At 46.9% G+C, this 12,020-nt stretch overlaps 1 protein-coding gene and 1 pseudogene across 4 annotated transcripts; one reads left to right on the plus strand and one right to left on the minus strand.

Annotated features, from left to right (window-relative positions):
• The first annotated feature begins 606 nt into the window (after window positions 1–606).
• LOC131409230 (small ribosomal subunit protein eS12-like) lies at window positions 607–1,513 on the plus strand (annotated as a pseudogene).
• A 1,631-nt stretch (window positions 1,514–3,144) lies between these two features.
• Window positions 3,145–11,338, minus strand: HOPX (HOP homeobox). Of its 4 annotated transcripts, none has more exons than XM_058547147.1 (3): window positions 11,320–11,338; window positions 10,499–10,655; window positions 3,145–3,949 (listed from the first exon to the last, which is right to left on the minus strand). In XM_058547147.1, the coding sequence occupies exons 2-3, from the start codon at window positions 10,640–10,642 to the stop codon at window positions 3,872–3,874; spliced, it is 222 nt and encodes a 73-aa protein (XP_058403130.1). In that variant the 5' UTR covers window positions 10,643–10,655; window positions 11,320–11,338; the 3' UTR covers window positions 3,145–3,871. The 4 variants fall into 4 exon arrangements, with proteins under 4 accessions (XP_058403130.1, XP_058403127.1, XP_058403129.1 ...); XM_058547144.1 differs by lacking the exon at window positions 11,320–11,338 and adding an exon at window positions 11,124–11,223; XM_058547146.1 differs by lacking the exon at window positions 11,320–11,338 and adding an exon at window positions 11,023–11,112.
• Between the last annotated feature and the right edge of the window lie 682 nt (window positions 11,339–12,020).

A 12,020-nucleotide genomic window follows, 5' to 3' on the forward strand; every position in this document is an offset into this window, starting at 1 on the left:
ATCGTATGGGACTGAGCTCTTAACTTGGGGGATCTGATGCTAACTCCAGGTGGATAGTGTCAGAACTGAATTGAATTGTGGGACATCCAGCTGATGTCACAGAATTGCTTGGTGTGGGAACCACCCTCCCCACACACATATCTGGTGTCAGAAGTGAAATATTCTGTGAGTAGAGTGTTGTAGTAGAGTAGAGAAAAACAAAGAGGACTTTTCCTTTACCCATCCTCTCAGAGCAGTGATTCAAACTGCACTACCTTCTAAGGTGGTTTCTTCTCCCCCATGTGTATTTATGCGTTGAGAACACGCCTCCCCTCGATATGGTATACCATCACATTCAGGTTGATATTAGGGTTACCTCTGGGCGGTGAGATTATGGTTAATTTTTATAGGTTTTGTTGTATGTTTCATTTCTTTGCTTATCTCTATTTCTATAATTAACCAATGAAACTGGTGTGAGGCAAGAAAAAAGGACGGGGCCTGTGGCCTCTGTACGTTGTAGCAAGAAACACAAAACTCTTCCCAAAAGCCTCCCACCCCCTAACCCAAGTCTTCAACCTAAGCCTCATTGGCCAGACTGTCACATGACTCCCACAGCTTCAAGCGAGGATGAAAAAGGGAGTATTTCGGTTTTCCAGCCTCTACGGCCTTGATAGAGAAAGGTGGCAACAGAGAAGGGGGTTGGGAATAATTATCAGTCTAAGTAACCAACAGTGTCTGTGATAGCAGAACTAGGACACAAGTCGAAGAAGGAGGGGATTGTGCAGAGTTTTTCGCAGTCTGAGGTGGGTATTATCACTTTGGGGTCTGACCATGGGAGTCCAGAATATTCTCCTGATGATAAAACTTAGAGCTCTGGGTTCTGGTTAAGGCTTATCTCAGGCATCAAAATGAACCTTGCCCTGTCCTCATCAGTACTTGGTAGCAATAGTAATTATTACTACTTTGTACAAAGTGCCTTTTCTTTTTTAGTAGAGTATGGCTATCCTTGTACTACAGTTGAAAAAGTAAACTCAAGAAGCTTGGTATTGGAAACAATTTGACATTTAAAAGGGCACCGACTTTCTCTGCCACTGCTGAGCCATGCAGAGGCAGAGGCTTAGGTACCTCCAGGATTTGGCTCTACCTGTACCCCACGGCCAGGGCCGAGGAAGACACTGCAGCTGGAGGTGTAATGGACGTTAATGCTGCTTCATGAGAGGTGCTGAAGACTGGCTTCATCCACGATGGGCTAGTACCTGGAATTCTTGAAGCAACCAAAGCCCGAGACAAGCGCCAATCCCGTCTCCGTGGGCTTGCATCCAACTGTGGTGAGCATAGCTATGTGTGTCAAGTCGCTGGAGGCCCTTTGTGCTGTACACTAATCAACCTAACCAAGGTGAAGACAACAAGAAACTAGGGGAATGGGTAGGCCTCAGTAAAACTGACAGAGAGGTACAGTGAATGGTTGCAGTTGTGTGGCAAAGACTCTCAGGCCAAGGATATTGTCGAGGAGTACATCAAATACAAGAAATGAACAAATAAAAACTTGGCATTTGTAAAAAAAATAATAGTAAATCAATAAAAGGACAGGAATCCTCATTTCCTCTCAGCAACTGCCATTCAAAAAGGACTCTTGACTCAGGCCTGATAATCACAGGAAGTGATCCTTCCACCATAAACAGTGCTTCTCAGCCTCAAGCTAAAGGCACACTCCCTGCCCAGCTGGTTAACTCTTCTTGTCCTGGATGGATGAATCTTGAATCGTGTCTCTGGTGTGCTGGGAACACTGCTGACCTGGGGCTTAGACCTGGTTTACCATCTCTCTCATTGCCTGACCTGGGCAAAGCACCATGCTCTGTGTCTGCTGTGCGCACAGTCATATTAACAGCACTTTTTCCCCTCCCTGTCTGTTAGCCGGTGTCTATGACAGTACTTTGAAAGGTAAAGAATGCTTTCTCAATGCAGGTATTTATTATTCGCACACACTCCCCTTGTGCCAACCCTCTTCTTTCTTTCCAGAAAGTGATATCAGCATCCAGCTGTGGGTCCTGACTGATGCTCGGACCACCACTAATTAGGTTGCCGGGGAGCATGCCAGATGAGGCTGTTCTGTTCAGACCCTGGTTCACTGCGTATTGTTTATTGAAGAAATGTTTTAAGGTAGAGGAAGTTTGCCAAGGATGTTTAATGGGATCTTGTAAACATTTGTATTCTGAATAACTGTTAGTGTTTCTTATTCTGGGCTATTTTAAAGAACTGAGAAGACTGTGCCTGCATTTTTGGTAAGGCTTCAGAAGTGTACACGAACAACATTCCAGGCTGGGTTGCCAGATGCTGCTACTGGCCTTCCCAACATCCATCCTCCCCTTTCTTTCTCACCCACAGAACCCTAATTTTGCTCAAGGCAGCAATATGCCCAGTTTAAGATGCTCACTTTCCCAAACTCCCTTGCAGTTAGGAGTGGCCATGTGACTCAATTCTGGCCAATAGACATAGGTGGAAGTTGCTAGGTGGAGGCTTCCAGAAACCTGTTTTAAAGGGGAGAGTCTTAGCCGGCATTTGCCTTTTTTCTTTTTTCTTTTTTTTGCTTGAAATGCAGACTCAATGCTCAAACATCCATCTTGTGTCCATGAACACAAGAGCCACATGCTAAGGACAGCAAAGTAGGAAGACAGAATGACTGTAGCTCCTTGACACCATTAAGGAGCCACCTACCTGTTGATGTCTTATGTAAAAACAATCAATTAAGCAAACAAAAAGCCTATTTGGTTAATCCATTGTAATCAAGTTACTGTTCATGCAATCAAACACAGTCTTAATTGATAGACTATTAAGACGTTAAATGTGCCATGATAAAAAGTGGATGCAAATTGACTGTAGAGTCTTTTAGAACAGTGCCACTCAAACTTTCATGCATATATACCACTTGGGGACCTTATTAAAAATGCAGATTCTGATTTAGTAGGTTTGGATTGGAGTCTGAGATTCTGCATTTCTCACAAAGCTTGTAGCTAATACTGATGGTGCCAGTCCTGGACCACACTTTGAGCAGCAAGGATTTGAAAAATGACAGTTCTTTTGTCAGTCTGCTCCTATGTTGAAGCTGTTCTGTTTTTCTTTGATATGCTTATTATTTAGTTAAAAATCTGCAGAGGACTCACTCAGTGCATTTTCAACAAAAAGTTAAGGTTTTATTTAGAATTTCATTTTAGAGACAAAAAAGCAGTTCATTTTGTTTAGCAAAATAAATTTAACAAATGCATTTAAATAAGGTAAACTCAAGACTTTTGTGGATTTTTTTCTTCATGACTTGCTTTTCTGTCAGTTGGAGTTTCTGTCTTCCAGCCTAACTGGGTTCTTTCCAAGTTAATGCAGCTTTAATCCAAGGAACTGCTTTATGAAATCCGAATGACTCAAACATCCCTCTGTATTCTCACTCGGCCTCAATGCATTAAATGAAACATAAGGAAAACAACTTAGGGAAGTAGATTCAGAGGGAAATGTTTCTCCCTCTTGGTCATGTTATCTTTTCAACAGAGGCCTTGCCTGCCCAGAAATAGATAGTGAAAGTCAATTGTTACCGGGAGTTGATGGTCAAAAGCAAACTTAGATGGTTTTCACACCAACTGTCATCATGACCCAAAGGGAAATGCAAGCCACACCACTTTCCTAGCCAAGCCACTGCTCTGCACAGAAGCTGCACATAGCTTCCTTTTGTTATTTTCTTTTCTAGTTATGTACATTAAAAAAATACAACATTGTGTTAAATAGCAGGACACCTAACAGTGGAACATACAACACTACACTGAAAAACCAAAATAGCTTGGTTAAGCCGTGGAGAGAAATAACAGATGGTCTTCACGAAGAGAAGCTGCCAATGCCCACCATCTCCTTAGTCTGTGACAGATCTGCACTCTGAGGGTAGACCTTCCGACCGCCGCCACTGGGCCAAGCGCTGCTTAAACCATTTCTGGAGGAGGGAAATGTGCAAAATTACCTGTCACATACTGAAATAATGAAACCATTATTTTCATAAAAGGAAAGGAAGTCCATTCCCTTCTAAAAGGTAGCCTCTGTGGCCCAAATGGAAAGAAAGAGTACAAGGAATGTGTCCATGGGGATGATTCTTCTCACTGTGACACTTACCTTTCCTGCCTCAGGACCTTTGCACATGCTGTCCCTATGTTTAGAATGTTCTATCTTCATTCTTTATCCGATAATCTCCCTCTCACCCTCAGGTCTCAGTTTAAATAGAACCTTCTCAATGAAGCCTTCCCTGACCACTTTATCTAAACTAGGTTCTCTACCCATTTCAGGACTTTGTCACCTTCACAGAACTTTTAATATCTGTAATTATTTATTTGCGTATTCACTTTTTTTTTTTTTTTTTTTTGCTGAGGAAGATTCACCCTGAGCTAACATCCGTACCAATCTTCCTCTATTTTTCAGTATGTGGGGCACCAGCACAACACGGCCGCTAATAGGAAACCAAACCTGGGCTGCCAAAGCGGAGCATGCTGAACTTAACCACTAGGCCACTGGGCCTGGCCTTGTGTATTCACTTTTTAATCTGTATTTCCTTCTAGAATATAAGATCCATGAAAGCAGAGAGTGTATTCATCTTATCACCATTGCATCCTTAGCACTTAGCACAAGGGCTGAACAGTTAGAGATTAATCAATATTTGTTGAACAAATAAAAGAAATTGAAGCATCTCCTTCAATTGCCCCGGATAGATCTCTATGGCTGCTATATCTCATAAATGTGTGCTGATCTTACCAGGGGCTTCGCTCATCGGTAGCACTTAGTAGGCATTTGCTGAATAAAATGAATGGAAAACTGAGCCCTGGACAACCTCAGAGAACTCCTTCTTGGAGATCCATGGAGTGGGCTAGCTTGATCTCTCCAGCTCCAGGGCTGCTGAGCCGTGAGAGAAGATAAAGGGGGCCTCCTACAGTTTACTCAGAATCTTGTAGCTCTTCCTGACCCAAATATTCACACCTCACAAAAGTGACCATGGGTTTAGGGAAGGACCCAGATGGGATGCTCCTACTCATGGTACCATGTGAAAGCTGATATTTTTAAATGTTGTAAGGCAGTGGCTGCCTTTATTATGTTACTGACGGGGTGGGGGACTCTGCAAAGAGGAGATAAGGAGACCCATGCTGGGGAAAAGGTAGGGGTATGGACCAGGTTGGCCAGGAGGAAACTGAGATTTTTAAAAAACAACTTTGAAGAGGGACTAGTGAGGAATGCGAAGCAGCAAGTGTTGATCCACGTGGGAGAAGGTGAGTTAGAAAGCTCCATGGGAAGTCAGGGCCCCACGCTCTGTTCTCCCGCTGTGCTTCCCAACCTTTCACGCATCATGGCCAACATTGAGAATGATGATATTTTCATGTCACGCTGGTGTAGACAGGCAGCTGCTTTTGTAGGTGACCATGGGGGGCTCTGTAGTCCTGGGCCCCGCCAACAGGCAGGTCTATTGTAACCAATTGGCTATGAGAACTTGAAGGAGTCCCTAAAAATAGAGCCAGTCAGCTCAACTAGAAATGAAGAGGTGAGCTTAGGGGGTCTCTATTGTCCCTTCTGGCGTTTCTAAACTTCACCTGTTCCAGGGGTAAGAAGATGAGGGGATGGAAAGGAAGCAGAAAGAGCACAGCTGTGGGATGCCAGACCTGGGATGTGCTAATGGAGACGGTGTGATGAGAAATGTCTAGAGGCCTCCTTTCTCAGCATGAGTCGACACCTGCCCAGATGCAGATTTAACCTCAGAACAAATAGGTGGGTTCTAGAGCCATACTTGGGAAGATCTCATCTCTGCAGAGATCTGGAGAGCTAAAAAGCAGTTCGGCACAAGGCCAAGACCAGAGGAAGTGTGAGAACCACAGGGGAAGGAGTGCTTCTAAGGATCAAGGATCAAGAGCTAGCAGGAAGTGAGGCCACAGGACCATTTAGGGCTCTGCACCAACGCTAAGCTGGCTGCACCGCATGGGACCTCACCTACAACTCGACCTAACTCTGCAACCGAGTTTACACACTGAAATGCCTTACACAGCTGTCAAGATCAGTTGTCGTATACACCTTTGTACTGTGGGGTGGCAGCAGGGAAAAGTAATCTAAAGCCAGGAGCAGCAGCCTACCCTTAGGGAAGTCTTCCCTATGGGGGTTGTTCTCCGGGTGCCATATTTTGCTCTTGGGGAGCACTAAGCTTAAGGAGAAGAGAGAGCTCATGTAACTTCGGTGGCTTTAACCAAAGTTCTACTGCTAAAGGTGGGCACATTTTCTCTGTAATCTGTGTGTGTGTTCAGTTAACTGTGGAATCTGGTGTGAGAGCAGCATGGCTCCAGTTTCATTAATGAGGCAGCTCTGTGGGGGTTTCAAGACTACAAGGTCTGATTCAATAGGATTTCCAGTTACTAGAGCTGAATAAATAGCAGAGTTTTAAAGACTAATTAAAACTTGGAGGAGGAGAGTCTCATTTTCTATCAGGATTCGTTTAAGACAAAATGATCCAGCTGGCCTCATTCAGAAGCACCACCCAACTTTACACCAGTAATGAAGCAGAATATTCATGTATGGTTACCGAAAATAACTTTAGCAAGGACCACATTTGTGAACTGGTGAGTTGGCATCCAAATGCTTAACAAACTGAGCCCCATTGGGGGATGGGATGAGGTTTAAGAAAAGCTCAACTATTTTCTGAAGATATATATTTTAAATCAAGTATGTATATAGTAATTTAGCAAACTAGTTGCTGTCCAACAAAAACCAGTCAACACCTTGCTTGCTTTTTCTCCCTAATCTTATCACATCTCACTCACATCAATACTAATTTTCCACCTGGCTTTATCCTTCCCTTCTTTGTTTCAGTCATCCCCTGGGAAAGACATTCATCACTCACTTGCTTATAAATGAATGCCCGCCCTCATTACCCTCGCCCATTGATGGAGATTTATTTACTCCAGTGAACAGATGACAATTAGACACTGTGATGGGGAGGGGTTGAGGCAAAATAACATTGTTCCATCCTTTTCTCTAGTAACTAACATTTCATTCTTTTCAGGGGGAGACTTTAGAGGTCTTTATTCCACTGATAAAACATCTAACAACTAAAACCACTGAGTTCTGGGAACAGTCCCAGGACATCAAGAGGAGATAAAAATACTGGAAACCTCTCTAAGAACCAACGCCAGCTACACTGGGCTTGAATTAGTGATAATAGAAAACACCAGATCATCCCAACCTCCCAAGGGGCTGATGAAAGAGATTTCCCAGCTCCTTCTAACACTGACTTCAAAAAAAAAAAAAAAAGACACAGGGGTTGGGATTCTGTAAGGTTTATCTAATTTAAAGATAGGAGATATGTAATTACTGTCACGAGAAAAACTCATTCTAGGATCCCAGCAAATGCAAGTTGAAAAGTTGTTTCTATTAGAGCACCCTTCACCTCACTCTGGCTTCCTCTAGGTGTCCCCCCATTGCACAGAACATTGTCCTACAGTGGGACAGTTTAAAGAGGACATCAAGGCCCCCAGTTAGAGAATGTTCCAACCTTTAGGCCCTCTTGCCTCTGCCAAGGAATCAGCAGCGTGAATCAGCTCTGGTTAACTATCTCACAGGGGCATCTCGTGCTTATTTTTCTTCTACTAAAGCATTACTTGTTCTAGGAAAATGGAGAATATGATTCCGGTTCTGGAGGTGGGTGGTGTTAGGGATGAGGGATCAGGCATATGGAATAATATTATTTTGTCTTTGGTGACCTTTCCTGGTGGAAATGGGCAACAAAATAAAGAATAGAAAGGGGAAGTGCTGATAGCAGATGCCGCTGATATGTAGGCCCAGCAGACCTTGGACTTCATGGAGTTATTTAAAGGGCCCCTACGAGGCTGCTATAAATAAAAATAATTTTGTTAATGCCTGAAAGTTCATCATGGGGCACTCTATCTCCAGAAGACACTTTGCTGTTTGAGAAGATTATAGAAGAAACCATTCTCACCCACAAGTCACAGGGTGGGGAGGATTGGGAGGCGCTTGGGGTGTAAAGGATGGGAAGTCAGAAGATGAGGCCCAATCCAGTATGGAGTGACAGACACAGGCATCCTGAGGTACCTAGGATGGCTCTTTCCCTGAACTTGCTACATTTTGCCTCTCTGAGCTCCAGGGTCTCAGCTGCTGCTCTGCAGGTCTAGGCAGGAAGACAGAGGGGCAAACAGAGCTGTGGCAGCCTCAGGGAGGAAGAAGGTGTTGTCCCACAGCAGGAAAAGGAAGCCAGAGGCCCTGCTAGGAGGCTGACTCACCCCCACACCTGCTCATTTCAGGGTTGGGTCTACCCTTTGCTCATATGAGGAGCGGAGCAGAGGAGAAATGGGAGAGGGGCTGCCCAAGAGGGGCAGACGAACCTGCTGCGCAGAGGTGAAGTGGCTGACCTCAGTCACAGACAGAAGCAGGTGCCCGTTCTCTCCTCCTGCCCCTCACCTGGTTTCATTTCAGTTTTCTTATATAAGGTGCATCTCAAGGAAAGACTGAATATAGCTTGGAATGACTCTCATTTAATGCATAGATTTTTTTTCAGGAAGAAATATAACATAAATCGAATTTTCAATGCTTCCCTCCCACTCTACCCAGTTGTTTCCATTCTTCCTCTGTAGAGGCAACATAGCATGAGGTTAGGAGTCTGGATCATGACCCAAACTGTCAGAGTTCAAATCCTAGCTCTGCTACTTTCTAGTTGCAGTCTTGGGCAAGCTTTTCAACCTTTCCGTGCCTCAGTTCCCTCATCTGTACCATGGGGATAATACTACCCACCTCACAGCATTGTTGTGAAAAATAAATGATTTAATACTTGGAGGGTACCTGGAACAATACGGGGCAAGTATCAGCCATTATAAAGGTCAACATAATTATTCTGCTTCAGAGGTAAGGGAATGATGGTACCTGGCCACAGGAGAATCAGAGGCTGAGAAGAGGTTAGACCCTTAGTTGGTACTGGGCCCACAATAAATCCATAGCCTTCTGTTTAAAAGATGAGTTATTATTGTCTCTGTGATCACTCCTCTTTTCTAAATATAGCGTGGGATTTTTAAATGATAAAACTTCAGCAGGCTGCCTCCTCAGGGAGTTCAAAGAAACATGAGCTCTTAGACTTGGGTTACAATAAATCACTCTCCATTAAGTTCTCATTCTGGTTAGCCTGTTCCCTTTTGCTAAAAACAGACATGCTTGACTTTCTATGTGACTTAGGAATGAGAGGGTTTTCTAGGGGCAGGTTCTCCAAAGTGCATCTGGCTTAATTAGTAAAAATCATTTTGGATGTGGGGTCTTGGTTCTAGGATCCACTGGAGCACCCATTACAAACTTTTAAGCCTCCACTGAGTATGGTTCATGAGGACAGGACAAAGTCCCTGATGCTCTGGTCTGTAAAACGGGAAGAATAAGAATGTCTCTGCTTTAGAGCTGAGACTAGAGGGGTGAAGTGCTTTGGGCTCCCACAGGAGAGAGGCTAGAGCAGCTCCAGGTGGTATTATGCATCACTAATTGTCTTTCCATGACCAAAGGGAAAATAGAGGTCAGAGTTTAGACAGGGTTAAAAAAAAAAAGTCAGTTAAAGGAGCCAACACGGCACCTAGAGGTTAATCATGGGCAGTGTTGCATTCTCTACCCTAAACAGTTTTCAGGGTAATATAGGAGCTTTAAAAAACAGATAAATTAATGCACTTAAGGGGACATCTGCTTCCACTCCCTGCAGCTGTAACGTCAAATGTCTACCTTCTTGGAAAAATCCAGAAAAAAACTAAACCTTAGAGCCGGAGAATTTTTAAAAATCCGAACCAAATCTCTCTGGCTGCACGCGATGTTAGCTCGGTAGCTAAGGGGAAACTGCTGCCTGACGTGGTGGAAAGAGCATGCTTAGCGACCCGAGCCACCCTGGCAATTCCCTCCCTCTCGGCCTCAGTTTCCTCTTTCACCAAACCTGAGGACTGAATTTATTACAGCTGATCGCTAGGGTCCCTTCCAGCTCTGACATTCCCGCCGAGAACAGATGTGAGGGCGCTGGGCGCGGAAAGCGCTCACGGCACCTCTCCAGAAGGTTTCGCTCACAGCCCAGAGGAGAAACGGCCCGAGAAAGCGAGGCAAGAGTGGATCGGGGACGCTGCTCCCAAGCCGGAGGGAGGAGAGCGCGCTTATCCCGGGCTGTAGGGGAGAGTGGAACAGCAAGGAGAAGGAAGGGTGGACGTGAGGCTTCTAAGCAGCTCCTGCGGGAGCCACCGCCGGCTGGGAGAGGAGGGGCAGACGGGGCGCCCATGGCGCCGGGAAGCTGGGATGCGGCGGTGGGAGCGATGCAGGGTCTGAGCGCACGGGATGGGGCTCCCGGGGTGCGGGCAGAACCGATGAAAGATCAGGGGGAGGGCGGGAGGCGAGGGCGCGGGCGCGGGCGACCCCCACATTCGCGAGACCGCCCCGGCTAGGCTGGGCGCGGCAGTCCCGGCGGGCAGGAGTCGCGGCGCGTGCCGGGGCTCACCTGGGTCTCCTCCTCGGAGAGGCCGGCCTCGGCCGCGATGAGGCACAGCGTGGTGGGGTCCGGGTGCTTGTTGACCTTGTTGAAGTTGTACTCCAGGATCTCCACCTGATCCTCAGTGGGGCCGCTCGCGGTCTCCGCCGACATGGTCCCGGCGCGGCTGCAGGGGAGGGAGAAGCGGTGGCGGTGAGCGCGGGCGGGCGGGACGCAGGGAGGGACGGAGATCCGGGGCGCGGCCGGCACCCCCAGCCCGCGGGGCTGTCCCCTCCCGCCGTCGCACGGCCGCGCGAGTCCCCGGCGGCTGACGGCTGCGGCGGGAGCCTTCCCGGGCTCCTGCCCGGGGCGCGCCTTAGTGGTCCACAGCTGAGCTGCGCGTCCTCGGCCTCCGGGCCTATCTGGGAATTTCTACGGCAACTTTCCCCGGGGCCCCTGGCCTGGGATGGTGGGAGGAAGATGACGCCGCGCGCCCTCCCGGCCCTAAGGCTCTAAGGAAAGAGTGGAGGAAGCGCGGGGTGATTTCGAAAAACCTCCTTCAAAGCTTCCCTCCGCGGAGAGGGAGCTCCCCCGGGCACAAGCTCGGCAGATCCCGTGGGCGGGTACACCCGAGTCCCCTGCGGGGACGCCTCACCCGAAAGCGTTGTTCTGCGCTCAAGTGGTTTAGCACTTTGGGGCCCTCGCCAGGGAGGGCTGTACACCCCACCTCTCTTTCAAAGAAATGACCCACAGGACAGAAGTTACTTCTCAAAGTTGGCGAAATGAGGGCGGCGCTTTTAATCTCTCCCTTTGACAGAAGTGGAGATAGGTCCGCAGAGATAACGATTTACCCCTGGAGTTCCTAAGGCCAGGAACTGAGCATCGGGAGAAATTTCCACCTGAGGACTTGTGTGAGTCACTCCGCAGGCTGTAACCTCCTTCCCCACACCACCCCCCTCCCCCTCCCCGCTTTTTCTAACTAAAGCCATGAGTACCAGGCCTCCAGCCAACCTCGCTGTTCCCTGCCCAGAATGGCCTGGCCATTGTTCCACCGAGTATGGTAGAGAGCCCACTTCACTATGTGCCCCGTGGTCCAGGACTTCCAAGGTAGAGTCAAAACCCTACTGAGGAGGGTCTACAGTAACTGCCTTTTAAAATCTCAGGCTTTCCCGTGACTGTATTAAAATTTACTGCAAAGTCAAGATAATGGGTCCCTTACTAGCTTCAAGGTCTCTTATATTTCCTTCCTTTAGAACCAAACATTGCTCAAGCAGATTTTGGGCAACATGTCTTCCTGCTGCAACTTCTCCATTCCTAAGCACCTCTGAACTGGAACCCCCCACCCCCAAAAAGATTTAGCAGATGTGCACCATCCTCTCCCTCCTGCCAGTTTAAGATATACTGAGGTATATAGAGTCTTCAAGATCCTGGCTATGGATTTGGTACAGACAGGTTAGGACTTGATCTTGCTGACAGTAAAAGAGCAGCACAAGACTGGGAATCACGTTGGTTTATTGTTTTAACAAACAATTGCAAAATCACCCAACACAAG

Source organism: Diceros bicornis, chromosome 8 (genome assembly GCF_020826845.1).
Source record: "Diceros bicornis minor isolate mBicDic1 chromosome 8, mDicBic1.mat.cur, whole genome shotgun sequence".
Classification (NCBI taxonomy): domain Eukaryota; kingdom Metazoa; phylum Chordata; class Mammalia; order Perissodactyla; family Rhinocerotidae; genus Diceros; species Diceros bicornis.